Source organism: Cavia porcellus, unplaced genomic scaffold, assembly GCF_034190915.1.
Source record: "Cavia porcellus strain 051 isolate PalLab524CR breed Dunkin Hartley unplaced genomic scaffold, mCavPor4.1 scaffold_12, whole genome shotgun sequence".
In the NCBI taxonomy this organism is placed as follows: domain Eukaryota; kingdom Metazoa; phylum Chordata; class Mammalia; order Rodentia; family Caviidae; genus Cavia; species Cavia porcellus.
In genome coordinates, this window is record NW_026947495.1 from 81,701,526 (window position 1) to 81,720,236 (window position 18,711).

Consider the following 18,711-nt stretch of genomic DNA (forward strand, 5'->3'; position numbering starts at 1 on the left):
CCCGGTGCCTCTGCGGCCGGACAGCCCGCAGGGAGCCCAGGCGGTGCCACGCTCCGCTCGGCCACCAGCGCCGGAACGCGCCGACACTGAGCTCAGCACCGCTCGCCTGCAAACCGCTTTGTTCTGCAGAGCACGGCGGGCTGCAGCTCCGGGCTGCCGGTGCGATGTGAACTTCCCGGCGTGCGCACCCAGCGCCAAGGACGCACGCGCGCCCCCGCGCGCCCTCCCCCTCCGCCCTCCCTCCGGCCCCTCCCCCGCCTCCCGCCGCCTGTCTCCTCCCCTCTCCCCCGCCCTCCGCCGGGCTGGTCCCCGGGCGGCCGGCCCGGCTGTCACCGCGCGCCTCTCGTGGATCGTCCCGCGCGCCCCGCCCGCGCGCACCCGTGCCAGGCCGCGCCCCCGCGAGGATGTCTGCGCCCCCCGAAGTCGCGGCGGCGGCGGGGCGCTGAGTCGGTGCGGGGTGCGGCGCGGTCGGAGCCCCGAGCCATGGCCGAGGGGGCCGCGGCCGCCGGGGACGAGGGCACGCGGGAGCGCGGGCGCGGGGCGGCGGCGCTCGGGGGCGGCCCCGGGGACGGCGAGGCCCTGCTGGAGGCGGCGCGCGCGACCCCGCGGCGGAGCAGCATCATCAAGGTGGGTAAGCGCGGGGCCGGGCGGGGCCGGCGGGCCGGCGGGGCGGTGGCTCCAGACCGCTCGCGGCCTCGGGCGGGCGGGCGCAGGAATGACTTTCCCGGCCGCGGGGGAAAAGTTGCGCCGCGGCGCAGCGATCCGGGCCGCGGAGCAGGAAGGGGCCCCGGCGGCCGCGCAGGACGAGCGCCCTTGCTTTGCGGTGACCCTGCGCGGCCGCGGTCCGGGGCGCAGAACTTCTCGGGGGGCTCAGCGCTAGCCGCGCCCGGTCCGGGTCCCCCTCGCCCGGGAGTGCGCCCTGGCCCCGCGGCCCCTCAGGCAGGGAACGCGTGCACCTCGGCCCGCTCTGTCAGCCTTTTTCTCGGGGCCAGCTTTCCTCTGCTAGAGATTTCATCTTTTGGGGTCACGACTTTGGGGGACTTTGGGCTGAGGACCCGCGCTGTGGCTGTTGGCTTCTTAGCATAAATGCAGGTGGGATCGATGTTACAGCGCGGCCCCCCAGGTGACAGGAAGGACGGCTGTCTAGTTTAAGGGACTCCGGCGGCTGACACCCTCCGCGCTAGGCAGGCTACGCGGTGCGGCCGGGGCGCAGGGCTGGTCCGTGTCCCGACCCCCGGCGCCCGGTGCGCGTCCGGCACCGCCAGCTCTAGGCAGAGACGCTGGAAACTTAGAACCCAACCGGAGGTCTCTATATTAACAAAGGAGTGGGTGGCAACCGCAGTTAACTTGGAGTGGTTGGTTCTGTTGTGGCTTTGCGATGCTGTCAAAAGGAGTGTAGGATTCTAGGTGTGAATTTGGATAAAAGGGAAATGACTTTTTTAAACCTACAAGTCCAAAAAAAAAAAAAAATGTACTGTTTTGAAAGTTAAAAAAACCGTACTTAAGAAACAGGTCTATTTTTAGATTCTAAGATATTGATACTCAAACAAACTGCAGGATACTTTATAAAGTACAGGAGGACTGTCTGCGCTTTCAGATTGGGCGCTGTTGATTCACATTCTCTGGGTAATGATGTCTCTTTTGTTTTGAAATTTCTTTTTATGTCGGAAAAGGAGCCAGCAGAGTACTAACTCCATCTTTTCCCTACTTAACAGTAAGTGTAATAAGCACTTAGTAAGTGGCCTTTAAGATGAAAGATACTATAAAATGAAGTGAATTATTTTAAATTAGATTTAGTGGAAAAAATAAAGTCATGTGATTTTAAAAAAATGAAATGCGGCAAGCCACTCCGCGTCCCACCTTATGCGTCTTTCCAAAGCTGTGCACTCATGTGGGAGCATCTTCCCGTGTGTTCCCATGTGTGTTCCTGATGTCCTGTGTGTGTTCCTGATGCACTTCTGATTTATACCATGAAGTCTGACTGGTGTTTTACAGGCCTCATAGCTTCAGATTTGGTCCATATATTTTTGGTGCCAAGAGAGTTGTCTGGGGTCACTGTGCCGAGCACCTCCATCTTCAGGGGCCAGCCGGTGGGTCTCGGTGGCCAGCAGGTGCTGGGCCTGTTCCCAGAGGCTGGTGGTCCTTTCCTGGCGGGCTTGGTTCTGCTCACTCTGGGATCAGAAACCTTTCTGTGGACATCCTGAATCTGGCATTCTGTGGTTTGTTTGCATGGCAACAATGAGAATGTGGACCACGTGAGAAGTCTGTAGCACGGTTCCCTATGTACAGAGAATGCATGCTTCGCATTGGGCCAAGAGTTTTTTCTACTTGGTGCTGAAGCCCCGACCCCCAGACAAGGCTGTAGTACATTTTCTATGAAAAACTATTAAATACAGCTCCACTTAGCTTTAGTGCAATAATAATTGATAGTCATCATCATCCTACCTCGAAGCCTGAAATATTGTGAATCATCAAATATAAATTCTTTTCAGTTTGATTTAGGCATTGTTTCTAATTTTAATGCTAATTCTCTATTAACTAGAATGCTAGATAAATCAGAATAATGTGTTCCTCTTTTCTGCCAGAAAACAGACTGCCTTGTGTATTAGTACAAGGAACGTTTTTGGTAAATTTGCCCTTCTTAATTTGAAAACATGTGTGCAGTTGAGAAAACAGTTTCCTTCCGAGCTAGTGAAGACAATAGCATAGATTTGTACACATCTTTGGGAAGTCTTTCTACCACCATGTGTTTCTTTCCCCATAGGCCCTATCATAGGTTTAAAAAAATTTGATGCAGGAATTAGACTCTGTTCTCTTTAATTCATCCTTTTTTTTCCCCCCTGTGTGATTATTTTCAACAGCAGTTGGCAATAATATATGCTGTGGGTTTTGGTAAGTGCGTTGTAGTATGCTACAATAATTCTGTCCAGTCTGTGTTATTGGCGTAAGTGACAGGTTAAGAGTGTACCAGGAGTTAGGTAATATCTAACGCTTAGGTACTATTTGCATTTGAATATATTTCTAGTTAAGGAATTACCTGGTACTTGATGTCAGCTTTACATTTGTAAAAATATTTAATATTTTAAGCTGTAGTTAATAGCGTTAATAGGGCCATGACTCAGATGTTGTGGGATAGAAAGCAGTATGATAGCTGGGCACTGAGATACATCAGGGTTTTAAAAGCTAGCAGTTGTGTTTCTTTCAGTGTACGTCACAGACTGATGAGTTCTACTGTATCTTTTGTGTCTATTGCAGTATGAATTCTCTAGTCCCAGAAGAGTGGAAATTGGCCCTCAGCTTCCAGGGCTTGGGGTGTGGGTGAAGACAGGAGAGGGAAATAAGGTGTGTTTAGAGCAGTGACGAGCTCGGGTGCCGTCCACACTCACTGCTGTGTCATCACGGCCCGGCACACTCTTCTGGGTTTCGGAGCTTCGGCTCCAAAGATGTGCTTGGGTACCAGCTAACTCATGGCGAAGTTATCACTCCCAGAGCGGTCAGGTACTGTTGTGGGTCGTGTTCTGAACCAGGAGCTTTTGTGCATTGCATGCTGGCTCCCCGCAGCGTGTCTGCCAAGGTAGGACTCAGTGCCTTGTTTGGTGTGCGCTCACGGCCACTTCTCAGGTCAGGAAGTTTAGTCTTCAGCGCTTCTGGGTTAGAAGCAGCCTCAACACACATGAGAGTGTTGGAAGAATCTGGATCTTAGGCCCCAAGCTGTTGTAGGGAATGAGCCTTTCTTCCTTCCTCTCCCCAGTGCAGAGTATCTGGAGCTCAATGACTCAGAAAGGGGATTGCAGTCTTTCCTGGCTTTGGGCATTTTCTTAGGCTCATGGTGATTCTGAAAAGGTGGAAGAGTTTGGCAGGTGTCAACACATGGTACTTATGGTACTTCTTGTGTGAACAGATGACACTCACACCCGTTGTTCACACCAGGCCCTCTTCCCCTGTGTCCTTGTCCACAGTGGGCCTTGGGCAGGGTTGGATTCTCTTTTAGAGTGTTATCCAGACAAATTGCCAGAAATGAGGAATGTGTGCTATTCTAGGGGGAAATAGGGGAGAAAATAGAGGATCTCCAGTTGGAGCTCTGGAAGCCTTTTCCTAGGGAAATGAAATGTGATTGCAAAACAATTGGCAATTTTAGGCTTTTATAGATTGACCTAGGAGTTAACTAGCATTTTCAGACTTTTATTGGATAACTAAAAATTAAGGTGCAAAATAAACTTTGGGGTGAACTACAGAAACAAACAAATAAAATAACACAACTTGGTGGCTCAGTGGCCATGCCAGCCTTTGTCACATGGGGGGCTCCCTGGGTGGCTTCAGGAGGTAGCTTTGGTGTCACTGAGCGTGTTTACTTTCTCTAGAATTGCTATAGCAGTGCAGTCGCATTTCCTCTGAGAAGTGGTCGTTGGTCATGGTCATTACGGTGCCCTTTCTGATGTGACTTCTTATATATATCACCTCCTGAGAGAGTGAGGAATAAACTCGGGGAAAAGGCTTGTCATACTTGATGAAAGATCTTGTAAGTACCTATTAGCTGTGTTTGTCACTGCAGTTAGAATTTATGCTCTCTGTTTTCCTTTTTGGAGAATATGCTGAGGCTGAAAAACTGTAAGTCAGTTCCAGGCAGTAAGAGGTTAAACACACATTGTGTTGTTGTCCTCACTTTACCCTTTCACCACGCAGAAAACAGGCAATTAAATTTCGCAGTTTTAAAATGTCAGCTGAACATTTACTGCTGCATAACCCGCAGGCACAGCAGGGCATTATGAAAGACATCAGGACACAGCTGACTTTACCTTGCTGGGGCTGCATAAACAGCCCGCAAGCTGCTTCCCAGTAATGCTGGGGCCCTGGCTCAGGCAGGGCAGGGTGGCTCAGGGAACAGACTGAGATGCCATCCCTGCCCTCCTGTCGCTTCTGCTCAGCTTTTACTGTGAGTGCTAGTGAGTGCATAGAGGAAGCGTGGTATTTGCACACAAGGGAGGCCACTATGCCTTAAGAAAGGTGAGCCTGAGGCAGATAAATGCACCTCGATACCACAGTGTTAAGACAGACTTAAAGATCACATGAGCTCTCTTATACAAGAAATCCAAAATATAAATGAAGAGCAAGATAAAAGATAGATCATAGGAGGTAGAGAGATGGATCTTTTTCAAATAGGAAGGGGACCAAGAGATAGAGGGAAGAGGGAAGGAAGGAGAAGAGGGTGAAAAAGGAATTAAGATGTACCTGTACTGGCTCCACACAATGAATGCAAATATTATGTACTGCAGACTTGTACTAATAAAAAAATATAGAGCAATTAAAAGATTATTCTGCACTCAAGGGTAGTGTCCAAACTGACATATTTATATCATTGTACATCTAAAAAATGATCCCACCTTAAATGACCAAAGAGACTTGAGAAGAGATCCTTGGGTATCTCAGCACCAGCCTATGAGCCATTAGGTTTAAAATGTGGGGAGTGGAGTTTCAATCTAAATCTAAATCAGTAAACCTGATGGTGATGAAACCTGCTTAGTTCTGCAAAATCTGGTGTTCTGATAAGTGTTTTAATAATGCAAAATGTTTATTTGTAGTTTTGTTGAATCTAACTCATTTCAGGTCTCGTTTATATCTGTATCCCAGTTCTTACAACAGCACGCAATAATTGTTTATTATGATTAATGATTATGTAAACTAATAATAACAAGTAGGAGAAACAGCCAATTTCTGTAACAACAGCACTCTGTCTTGTCTTAGGTATTGACTGGTATATTGTGTTTCAACTAAGATCAATGGCAACCAACTCATGTATGCAAAGGACTGGAGTCATCTCTTGGATTTAAAATTGGTTTGATATGCAGTTCTGTTTGTGACGTGGCATGTGGGTATGTTGGTGAGAGATATAATCTAGTTTATTTTGAACAGTGCCATTTTAACTCACCTTGTTTGTAATAAGTCTAGCGTTACTTTGAGAGAAGGATTATACACATGAAGTAGAAAAGAGCCATTATTTGTATTATCATTATCACTGCAGGAAGAATGATTTTGAAAGCATCCAAAGCAAAGCGAAGGAAAACTGAACTTACCAAGTAAATATATTTTGTTTCTCTATATTCTCAGTGTGCGTTTGTGCATTTGTCAAAGTGCGTAGCTATTATAGGCAACGATGGTCTGTTTGTCCTTAACCGTTTGACTTGGTGTTCGAAAGTTCAAAATACCTTTGAGAGATAATATCTGCTTTGTTCATTCTTTCGTGCTGACCTTTCTTAAGGCCAAAAAGATGCTTATTCTGGGGGAAGCGCAGACAGAGCCAGGCAGTACGCGCAAGCTGGCAGACTACATTATTTGCATGGCACAGTGTCCTGGGGAGGTCTGGTGGGGTTGTGACACTACTAGGCCTCGGGGGGAAGTGAGATGCTCAGTTTTGCACCAGCCTTCCTGTGAGACACCGAAGGTGATCAATACATAAAGGCAAAAAGGGACAAAGGATTCTTTAGGCCTCTGGGACCCTGATCATAATGCACCACTTGAAGGCCAAACGGGACCAGTTTCCCCTGAGGCTGAAGTGACTTCAAACCCCAGACCCTGTCACCCACGTGAGAGCCCTGCTGGCGTGCAGTGCAGTGCCAGCCTGCTTGGGCCAGAGAAGAGAGAATCGGAGCCAGGGTCAACGGGGCCTCCCTTGGACTGGGGCTTTGGAGGGGTCCCTGTCCTTCTCCCTGTCAGGTCTGCCTGAATGTGGGGTTGAGGAATGTGGGAGACCCCAGGCTGCGTACTCTTCTTTCTCCTTTGAAAGCTTCACCCCATAGAACAGTCCCAGTCAAGGAATTGAACTCAGGGCCTCGGGCTTGCCAGGCAGGCACCATGCTGCTGAGCTGAACCGGCCCCCATGCCATTGGTTTTGAACCTGCAGTTCCTTTATCATTGACCAGCAGGATTAGTTTGGGGGCCGGTAGGGTGGGGGTGGGTAGTCAGAGAACCCTGGGCTCCCCCTAGAGGCTGACATACAAGATGCACAGTCATCTTCAGCATTTAGTGATGCCCAGTGTTAGAATATTTTGGAATTATTGATTCCATACTATAATGAAGTTTTATATATTTAGAAATGCTATTAATAATTAAAACCTTCTTTTTGTGTTCAATATAATAGAGAAAATGTACCACTGTATGGGGAAATACACAGCAGTGTAAAGGGGTTTTCCTGAGGAATTTCTGAGTCTGGTATTACTCTAAGCCCTGCATGTGTATTAAATCATTTAATCCTCACATACCATATGAAATGGGCATTATTACTATCTGAGATTTCACAGATGGGGCAGTGATAAGTGCCGCGCCCAAGGTCACGCTCAGCTCGTACGTGCAGAGCCGGTGAGGGGCTCCAGAGTGGCCTCACTCTTCATGCGTGTGTGCCCTTAATGTGACTGGCTTCAGCCTTAGCTGGTAGATGAGACCACAGAGGTTTTGTTACCTTATGCATTAAGTTCAGCTAAAAAACAAAAGAGAAGTAATTCTGCAGATAATTTTGGGAAATTTTCTCAAGGACATTTGAATGTATTTCCTCCTTGAATTTCATACAAATATTGATGAATTTACATTATCATTGCATTCCACTTTTCCTTGAGAAGTTTGGGACCCCTGATAGTATATTATTTCCTCTTCTTCTTCTTTTTCTCATCTTCCTCTTCCTCCTCCTCCTTCTTTTATTTATTTATTTATTGGGGCAGGTTTTTGAGACAAGGGCTCCCCTTGTAGTTCAGGGTAGCCCTAAAGCCTAAAGCCACTGTGTGGCCCATGCACTTGTGTGTCAGACTGAATGATCTTTCTGCGGTTATGTTAAATTACCAAAGACTGTAGGTTCCCCCCCCCCCCACTGCAGCATTTGCACAGTAAAGCATCCTATTACATTCTCTTAAAGTGGGTTTTGTTTTGGTCAGGAAGGCGTCCCCCGAATATCTGAAACTTAAAAAGAACTTTTTTTCTCACCTGTGGTTGTTACTGGGTCAAGTTAGTTTCATGAAAAATGCGGTGGTGTTTGCTAAACACACCGGAAGTCAGGGCCTCCATAGTGGGTAACCTTTGATTGCTAGGTTTCACCCTCTAGCTGGGATGGTGGCTTTTCTCCAAAGCCATGTTCACTGCATGCACTGGGAGACAGCACACCCAGGAGGTCAGCACTTAATGGAAGGAAGAGGGCTCAATGGAGCTGGCGAGAAACAAAGTTGGATACCTAATTCATAGACTGACCAACGCCATTAATTTGTTTTAGTGTTCGCTTCTTCTGGAGAGCCTTTTCATGATGGGCACCTCTCACTTATGTAACAGGCAACCGAAGACACAGAGCTCCTCGAGCCTAGAGATTCCTGCGAAGGGCTGAGGGACCATTGGCTGAGCTGTTGTGGGGATCTTGGCAGGAACCGTAAATGTTGTCTGCTTTGCTGTTTTTCCAGTGCCAGCCCTGGGAAAGTCTAAGGGGTTCTTCCTGGGGGCACCTTCAGGAGGACCTGTAGTCAGTACAGAAGGGTTTCTGACGAAAAGCTGGCACGGTGCTAGTAATGGGATGGGAATAGGTGCAAGAGCTGGAATTGATCATCCCAGTGCAGAGCGAAAGGCTCCAAGCAGTGTCGTGTAATCGGGACTGTGAACACTCCTGTCCCTCCTCCATGGCTGTCCTTGCCCAGCCCCGCCCCCAGCCTAAATCGGGAGGACAGGCAGGGAGAAGCTGGCTGTGGATGGAGTATGTTCCCGGGCGGAGTCTGTTTCTTCCTCTTTTCTCCTTGTGAGAAAAAGAACCACAACCCTTCCCGAGGCTGGAAGAGACGGGAATCAAGAGATGATTCTGGAGGATAAGACTGGGCAGCTAATGGTGGTGGACCTGTGGCAGTCCTTCTCCACCAGGCTCCCTGGACTGGGCTTGGTGCTCACCTCTTCTTTGGAAGATGCCGAGTTACTGGGCAGCCGAAGCCTGGATGCAGTGCCATTGTGGGTGTGGAGAAAGGGGTCACTGGAGAAGGTGGCCAGGCCTCAGCTCCAGCTGAAGAGAGGCCACTTGGGTGAGGGAACTGCGGCCCAGGCTGGGCAGGGGCTGGCTAAGGCATGAAGGGAGCAGGAAGGTGCAGGAAGGGGGCGCTGGGGGCAGCAAGTGACTGGTGGAGAGCCAGGATATGGAGGTCAGTTCAGAGTGTGAGGGGACCTGCGGCATCCCCAAGGGCCCATCCTCTGGGGAGCCCTCGCCTCCCCTGCCCTTAAGGAAGTGCGCAGGAAGAGACGGGGAGATGAGGGGAGGGTAGACCATCCCTGGCACAGCCGCTACCATCGCCCTCTTGGCTTGCGGTGGAGGTCAGGAGGTAAAGACCTTGAGCCAAACCTGGGCTGAAGTTGTAAGTGAACAGGGCTGAGTTTTTGAGGGCTAGAAAACACTTCTAGTGACCAAAAGAGACACATTAAGGCATGTGAGTGAGCTATTAGTTGTAACTGGAGTGACCAGGGCAAAGAGGACCCGAGGTGTGCTCTTAGGTGAAAAATAACATACAACAACGCCCAACTCTCCAGCTATGTCATATGGCACTGGGGAGCTGGACAGGAGCTTAGAGGCCACCCCTAGGCCGGCCCTAGCTTTCACCGCGCATGACTGTCTCCAGCTCCTCTGTTCTCCCCGGGAGCCATTCAATCAGATTATCTGTGAGAACTGAACAACTGAATTAAATTTGCTTGTGATGTCATAGGTAGGTGGTGGAGGTTTATTTATACCATGAATAATCATGGCGCTAATGTTGTTAAGCTCTTATGTCACTGTCCATGCGTGTAACAGCTGACCGCCGTGTAGTTCTTGGTGTAATTTCTGCCTTGTAGATGAGGAGGTCGGGGTGCTGACAGGTAAGGGAACTTGCATGAGGTCTCACAGTGACTAAGTGTGTGTGGTGAGGTGGCGGGAAGGCAGAGTTTTACTGTCCTTTTTCTTTTTTGGACTGGGGGTTGAACTGATGGTTGCATTGAGCTATACCCCAAGTCCTTTAAAAATGTTTTCAGTTTTGACACAGAGTCTCACAAAATCAGTAAGCTGCCCAGAGATGGGCTGAAGCTTGTGATCTTCCCACCTCAGAGAATGGGGATTGCAAATGTGGGGCTCACGCCTGGCTTTATTACCCACTTGCTTGTGTCCTACAAAACCTTCAATGCTGGTATCTTAAATTTTCAAAACCAAAACAAACAAACAAGGAAACAGTGGTTTTAGGACATATTGACTTGGCCGGAATGGAGCTGACTCACATTTGCATTGTTCTGTCATAAAAACAGCGGCTCTGTAGAGCTGGGTATCTATATGTTTAAACTGAAAGTCACCAAGAGTCTGAGATGTCACTCCTGGATTCAAGGTTTGGGTTTCTCACTCCTGAAATTCTTCGTATTCCAAGAGTCAGAAACCTCATGTCTCAGTTCTCCATTACTGCTGTAACGTGTCCTTGCAAACTTTGTGGTTTAAAACAACATGTTTTATCTCACAGCTTTGGGGTCCTTATTATGACCCACCTGTGTGCATTGTCACTACAATGTGCTTTTCAGCCTGCATGGCGATGTGGGATGTTAGAACATGGTAAAGCCCAGTGGCCTGTGTAAAAGCTGTCATTTCCACGTGAGCGAACATTCTGGAGAGTCGGTTGCTATTTGGCTTTAGGGTAATGAGACCAGCTTGTGGAATGCCTCTCCCTGTACCAAGCTTCTTAAAAGCCGAAAAGGAGAAACAGCATTTTCCACGGACACTGGAGATGATCCATTGAGAATGCAGGGAGCTAGGTGGCATTCGATCAGATCCAAAGTTGGAGTTGCAAGCTGTAGACCTCAGGCTTTATTCATGTGAAATAAAGATTCTGCACAGGATGCTTTTGCTGTACTGCAGGTCGTGAAACACCTGGAGAGAGCCAACTGTGGTTTACGGTGCCTGATACTTTCTTTTCTTGTTTAGAAATTGGTTTTATACAGGATATAGGAACATTATGCTGAGGTTTCATGGGGGCATAAAGCTTGGCTGTCTTTATCTGATTATTTTAAATCTTTCAATACATTACTAGCAGTTTACATTTTGATATTTAGTTTTTTACACCTGAACATGACTCTCACACTTTGTAGATCAGGTAGACAGTTAAGACAGGTTATTTTTCTTATTATTGAAAGGATTGTGCTACCAAACTCATGAGAGACTGTGTTGTTTTTTTCAGGTGCTTTTCCCCCTGATCTTTTGTATCTTTTCCTTTTATCCTGGTTCCAGCTTTCAGGAAGTATAACAAGGTACTATTTACTTCAGATTGTCAGCTTGATCTACGTCTGAATTTAACATTTCAAAAAATCTTTCTTAAAGATGAAATTGAGCTGAGAATATTTACATAGCTTTGGACATGAAGGGATTCACTTTCTGTATTTATGAAGATTGAATTTTTTTTTTGTCTTTTTCCTTTTTATCGGTACCGGGGATCGAACTCACGACTGCCTGCTTGGAAGGCAGGTGCTTATGTCGCTGAGGTAAATCCCCAGCCCCAAAGATTGAATTTTTAAAAGTTTAAATCACTCCAAAACAGACAGATCCTAACATCCAGTGGTTCACACAAGAGAAAACTTGATTTCTATAGACGTGACAGTGGGCAGGTTATTCCAACCAGGCAGGTGGCTCTGCTCTGAAAAGCACTTCAGGGATCCAGGTCCTTTTTCAGGGACAGCAGTATTTCTTGGGATGTTCCTTTGTCAAACTGGCCCAACTCCACCTCTCTCTCTTCTCCCTTATAATGAGGAAGAGAAAGTGGAGACCTAGTAGTGTCCTCCTGAGGCAGTGACTGTAAGTTGCGCATATCCCGCGGGTTCTTTGGTTGCATGGCCATGCCCAGCTGCAGAGGTTGGAAAATGTGCCATCCGCTTGATCCCATCTGCCTGACTGTGTCCTCAGTAAATGTTTGTTCGTGTTAAAGACTTGTCTGTGGACCAGACATTGACTTGGGGAGCGAGTGAATGTGTTTTGTGTTATGAGGGGCCACACATTGCCCTTTTATGGTTTGGGTTCATATTGCTGGGCCTGGGTGGAGCAGTTGACCAGAACGTGGCTACTTGGTCCTGTCTTGGAATTGTGCCACTCACATAGGTACTGCACTATTTACTTTGACCTGAAATTGGCAAGTTGTATACAGCTGGTACATTGTAAAGAAAGCCCAAGCAAGGACAACGTAAGATGCCCTGAGTGACGACCTTGAGCCACCTGCCGTGTGTAAGAATCAGTGGTGACCCCTTAGCAGAGCCTCCGGAGGCCATTTGCCATTAGTTCCGCCACCATTGGAAGCCGTTAGATGTCCGGAATTGGCTTCCACTTTGCGGGGAGCGCCTGCTCTCCTCAGGGAGCCAGTTCCATTTCCAGGCTCCTTTTGTTGTCTGAAAAATTTCGTATGTTGAGCCCAAATCAAGATCTGCAGTGACACGTTGCCTACTCAGTCCTATTTCTACCTTCAGGAGCTATAAAGAGCCGGTTTAAGTCCCTGTGACAGCCCTGGCATCTGCAGAGGGAGTCCCGGGGGTGTCTCCTCCCACTTGCCGGTCATGGTGATAACCTGGCCGCTTACTGAGTGCTTCCAGGTTCCTCGTGGAGCTGGACATGTGGCTGGCTGATGGTATCCCATCCCAGCACGGTGATGTGTAAGACCATTGTACTGTTTTTGGAATGGAGAATTAATTATTAAAATAATACTTAAAAAGGCAGACTTTATTCACTGTGAGAAACACTAACAAATTAGAGATGAGTATGCCTAGAAGTTTCTAGAATTAGGTGCTCGATCCAAGAGGTGGAACAGCACTGCCATGAAGACCCTAGGACTGGACTCCTGGAGTTGGAGGCTTCTTCGCCCGGCTGTGTGGTCCTGCGAGGTGACCGGCTCTCTTGGTGCCTGTGTTTCATCACTGGGGTGAACCAGCCTCATGGGGTTGTTGGGAGGAGTAAATGGGAGAATTCCTGTAGGTGCTTTGCTAAGTCCCTGACACACAGTAGACAGTCAGTAAGTGATAACTGTTATTACTTGGAGGTAGAAAAGATAAAATGTGAGAATCATTTTGAAGGAAGGAACATCAGGACTTTTAGGAAGAGCAAAATGAAAGAAAATACCGTGAAGTAGAGAGATAGATGCTTCTGAGATGAAAAGGGGGTGGGGAGGGGGTGGGAGCGGGAGGAAGGGAGCAGGAAAGGGCTGGGCTGTGTGGCACGCACACCCCGACCCCCCACGAGGGATTTCAACATCGTGTGTTGGGCACATAGGAATGCAAAGGAAAAAGCAGCGCATGTAGCCCTGAAGGGTTTGGTAAGGAAGACTTAGGTCCGGGGTTATCTGGGGGACTCAGAGCATATGTCCTTAGCTCTTAGGTGCAGCCTGGCTGGGTGCAATGGTCACCTCCAGTGAGGTAGGGAACCTCACCATCTACTGGTGGTCTCTGCAGCTGTGGGAACTGGTTGTCATGGTTTTTCTTTGATGTCTTGAAACATTATGAAGAAAAAAGCCCAGACAATTTGAGTTGATATACATAGTTACTGCTATTTAAAAGGAAAGCTTTGCGTTCCTTCCAAGAAGGTTTTGGACCAAGTCGACAGTATCGGTAGTTGTTACGCTCTCTGCAGCTTCTTGGCAAATGACTGTACAGTTTCTACTGGGGGGTCAGGTTTGTTCAAGGTGGTTTCCAGCTTCCTCCAGTTCTACAGGAAAGGTTGAAGTACATGCGAATTTATTGTAATTCCGTTTAGATTTTCAGGTTCTTGTACATTTTACGGTGTGCTGTGCTTGGCTTTGATCATTCATCTTAATGAACAGTGCATAATACTTCTTTCCTTGCTTCAAGTTGATCAAAAGTTTAGAAAAGCTCCCATAACCCTCACCTGCCATGCTGTCAGCCTTAAGGGACACTTAGACCTCGGAAGTGTCTGAGAGCCTCCTTGTTAATTTAGCTGAGCCATCTCACAGCTAACTCAACTGCGGTCTGGAGTTTTGCTTTGTGCTGAACAAAATGCCTCTTCCAGCTAAAGACTTCAGACTCCTTTCCTTCCTCTAAGTTATGGACAGTTTGGTAAAATTTGTAGCCATATACACAAATATGGATGAAAGCTTAGTTGTTAAAAAAATCATGTCTGATTCTAGCTCAGCTTTTCAGAGTGTTTAAGAGTCTCTTTTCCTTGGTGGATGTAAAGTCCACAAGACACAGAACTCTCTAACTGCTTGGTTTTGTGATTCTTCCAAGGGCAGACCGAGGCTCTGTAAAGGCAGGGGTAGATAAATAATGATTGATCTAGGGAATGAACCATAAAATTGGCAGCCACCACTCTGCTTGTATACATAATAATACAGTTAAGAGGCAGCTCCGACTTTTTCTTGCAGACCTTTTCACCAAGGCTGTCTATTGTTGTCTGAGGTATTTGCTGCCCACCAGGTCCTTGTGGATCAGGTGCTGGCCAGTGGCTGGAAGAGGGTCTAAAGTACGTGGTATTTTCCTTTGTCTGTCTCTGTTTGTCTGTCTGTCTGTCTCTCCTTCCCCACACACATACATGCACACTTTACATTTAAGCACAATTTCCATGAGGAAGGCATCCTGAAAGAATTGGAAACTCGACGTCTTTATGCAAACCAATCATGGATTTAATCTGAAAAGTTGTAATAAGAACTGGGAGTAATTATCCTGGGCCTGCACGACACTGACTCAGCCCTGTCATGCCAAAATAAACTTAGTCTGGGGACCCGTGTTCCCGGGAGTCCTCCCATGGAAGGTGTAGGCGGCGTCCCGTCAGCTCGTCCGCTGGAGCCTTGACCTTCTGCCCAAGCCCACTGAGGGGTTCTGTGTTGTTTTTGTTAGTTCTGGCTGGGTTAGACCATGTCATGCATCTTGTCTATTCCGACTAAGTGTTGGGTGTTGGCTTCCCCTTTCCCACCCCACAGCTGGCCCAAGAGGGGTCCTCCTCCTGTGCTGTCCCCACGGCTCACTAGCCCTGGGTTGATGCCCTCCACCAGGGCTGGGCTTGCGTTCTGTAACAGGAGCTCCAGTCCTGGGAGACCACCTGGGCAGGCAAAAGGACACAAAATCCCACCTTTGCTGCTTACTAACTGTGCTTGAGAATGTTTTTGAGCTTCAGTTTCTTCTTCGGTACAATGAAACTATAACTTTTGTCCTGTGAGTTTGCTTGCAGCTGCGGGGTAAGTGTGAAGAAATGGTTTAGGTGTATTTTAGGCCGTCCTGAAAAGGAGAAGCCTTGACAACCCATGTACTTGGCAGCTCCTCCTAGAAAAATACCATCTATTGGCCACTATGGCAAAGGCTGTAATTCTGTAACTTTTATGGCAGGGTTTATCTACCTACCCAGGAGCTGTGGGCAATGTTTCCTCCCAGGCAGCTCTTCCACCAGCCTCAAGGCAGTGTATCAGTGCTGCTGGCTGCAACGCTCTCTTAACCAACCAGGTGTGGCATATTCAGTCTGATCAGCTTCAGTTCCCTGAAGAAGCCAGGCCCGCGGTACCCTAAGCGCGTGTGGCGAACCCGGACACTACCCATCCCTCACTCCAGGAGGCAGCTAGAATGAAGACGGCGCCACCGCTTTAGGCAATGATGCCTCGAGGACTTTCTTAGGAATGACGGGCTTGAGTCTCATTCAGATGTTGGAAACTGAGTCGACATTAAGTTGTATATATGCCAGAGTGAGGAGACCGTGAGCTTCTCTCTTGTTAATCAATATTTCATATTAAATCTATAAATGCATATTTAATATCTCTGTCGTGAAGCCAAGGCCATTGAAATCTGACTCTACTAGCAGCCGGTTTGGCAACTGTAATCAGTCATTTTCACGGAGCGATGTTTTTCAGCAGAATTGCTTGTAATGACCGCCTCACTGGCCCACATGTGCACTGGTGCTTCTGATATTTATGGCCAGACTGTTCTGCAATACGTTGATTCAAAGTTGACAGAAATGCTCCCTGAGTACTCAGTATATTACAGCTATAAGGCCAGATGGGAAATAGGCGCTGTAACAGAGGTCGGTGCCCGAGCTCCAAATGTGTGCGTGTGTGAAGGTGCTTGTGAAGGACCGTCACTGCCATGTGTGTCTGGAAGTAAGATGCACTTGAAAAACAAATTCAGGTGTGACTTTAGAAGAGACCTCCCCTGCAAATGAGCCCTGAGCCTCTCCAGGTCCCCATGTCCTCCCTCTCCTGTGTTCTTGGTCTCATCATAGCACCCCCAGCCCCAGTTCCTGTCGCCAGCCATGTGGGTGCGATCTTTGGTCCTCTCATCTCTCCAACTCTGTCACCGTGTTGTCTGGGTTCTGCTCCCGAGGCAGCCTACCTCTGTGCTTGGCCTCTAACACCTTAGCAGAGAGTGGTCTTTCTGCTTCTTGCCAACTTCTTTTTCCTAACTCATCCTCCAGACTAACAGCTTGAGTAGTGCACCACTTTCTAGCTTAGAAATCTTTTCTTTTGGTACTCAGAATTGAACTCAGGGCCTCACACTTGCCAGGCAGGTGCTGTGCCACTGAGCTGAACTTGGGCCCACTGGTTTAAAATTCTGATGACTTCTCAGCACCCTGGGACTGAGGTTGACACTCCCGTGTGTGCAGTGACACTGTACAGAGCGCAGTGTCCTGCCCACAGGTGTTCACCAGGGGCTCGCGGTTCAGGTTTCTCTCGGTGTCCTGCTCAGAGGGGACACCGCTGGGAGGTGAGGATGCCTTAGGAGCGTCACACAGAGCGGGCCGGGGGAAGGGAGAGGTCAGAGCTGACAGGGGGTGTCCGGGAAGGCAGGCGCCAGCAACTAATCAGGTATCATGAGGGATTTAAAAAGTTATTCAGTCTGTTGAACTTGAAAACTAGTTTTTGTGTTGCTTGTGAAAAATAATTCATTGTGGCACACACAAAAAGACTTTGTAGACTCTGAATTACCATTTCCTGAGACAGGATCTAGCTTAGAAAAGTCACCAGATGCTCACTTTTCAAGATTCACATTGTTGTCCAGCCTTCCCCCAGTAGTCAGGGCACTGTTGTGCGGTGTCCAGTTGGCCACAGAATTTCCTTAAATTGTGATTTTCAGTCAATGGAATATGATGACTCAGAGAGAATGTGGCTGTTTTCTGTTTTAGCTTTCTGATCTTTATCTTTACATGGCTAAAAAAAAATCTACTCTTTAAATTAGTAAATGTGTCTTTTTATAAGGAAGGAGATAAAACTGAATTTTATATCATTGTAATTTGGGTTCACAGATCTATTTTCATTAGTTTGGAGTAAATACAGCTTGTGAAAAGAACCAGCATTTCACTCACATCCCTATGGCTTTGGAGTGGTATTAGTACCGCCCAGAGGGCTTCCTTACATTGTTGAGATGTTTGGGTGGTCCAGATCAGTTGGAGTGCAAACCTTAAGTTTTACCGACAGTAGAAAAGCACAGAGAAGTTTATTTATTTTCTTGGTAGTTTTAAATTGGATTCAGAGTTTTAATTTTTGATAATTCAGTGTATTTGACTGTAGAATTGTTACCTAACATAGACTTTAAAAAATTTTTATTCTTGGATAATTATAATTTAAAAATCAAAAGCATGGATTTTGAAAAAAAATTCAGTAATGCTAATTTGGAAAGTTAGACCAACTCTATTAAAAACATGTAGTTTTGCAAAATCAAGTGCTGCTTTATAAAAGCATCCACATAGCCCTGTGGAGTACACTTGTATGGGAGAAAATTGTTGCCTGTGATCAGTTTCATAACTGTATACCTAATCCCGTACGTAGTCAGTTACTCTGATCACTGCCATTTGGGTAAAAGCAGCCACTGAAACCTTTTATGTCCCCTTAAGAAATGCATCAAGAACAAATGGAAACACAGTGTCTTTAATTGTCCTGAAACAATTCCATAAATGGTTACCACTTTCTTTCAAAAGTTAAGAATCCTATTAAGCCCATTACAGTCCTTTCCGTGTGTCATATAGCACAAACCATGACTTACGATGTGAGTGTTATTGTGTGCTTGCCAAATAGAAGAATCAGAAACAGTGAGATAGTGTTAGCAGAAGTGCTGGAGGTGGGGAGGGGGGCAGGAAGAATACAGGACATGCATATCTGTGTTCTTGATAAGCAGTCCATCAGGTTTTAGTGTAAATATTTCCTGTGCAGATGTTACAGTTTGTCTGAAGTTCAAATTTAACTGTGTATCCTGTATTTTTTTGGTACCACTGTGAATTCACTACTGCGCACTTGCAAGGCTAAATCCCCAGCCTCTGTATTTTTATTTGTTAGATCTGGCGACCTTAGCTGTCAGTAGTCAGTAGAATATAAGTAACAGTGAAGGACCAGGTTTCTCTCATGGAACAGCATATTCCCCTGAAGTTCTTCCAGGACAAATAAAGAGTATCTTGATCACCCAGATGTTAGTGACACCAGAGCTGGAACCCAAGCCCCGGGACTGGTCCTCAGGCATCCACACCTAACTGCCTTTGTACTTGGGTGCTTGTGCTTGGTCAGATTCATCCCGTTGTTTTACCCTATTTTATCCTGTACTGTTTTAAATGTTTGCGTCATTAAAATCATCAAAAGGCATTTTTTACTTTAAGGAATTAGCTTAGTTAATACAGAGATTATTTTTCCTTTGCTAAAATTTGATATTTTTGGCTTGGAAATTTTTGAAGAATATGCAGATTTTTTGCCGTACTGATTTAAGTGGTGTTTGTTCAGTTAACTGTCTTCATTT

The 18,711-nt window shown here is 47.1% G+C and overlaps 1 protein-coding gene across 2 annotated transcripts in view; it reads left to right on the forward strand.

The window, feature by feature from the left end:
• The first annotated feature begins 299 nt into the window (after positions 1-299).
• Plcl1 (phospholipase C like 1 (inactive)) overlaps positions 300-18,711 on the forward strand; it is a 239,250-nt gene continuing 220,838 nt past the window's right edge. Inside the window, exon 1 of one of the 2 annotated variants that reach the window (XM_063259511.1) lies at positions 300-627. In XM_063259511.1, coding sequence (XP_063115581.1) covers positions 484-627 — 144 coding nt within the window. In that variant the 5' untranslated portion in view covers positions 300-483. Of the gene's footprint in view, positions 628-1,071; positions 1,093-18,711 lie in introns of those variants that run through there. The other variant, XM_063259513.1, reaches the window with a different exon arrangement.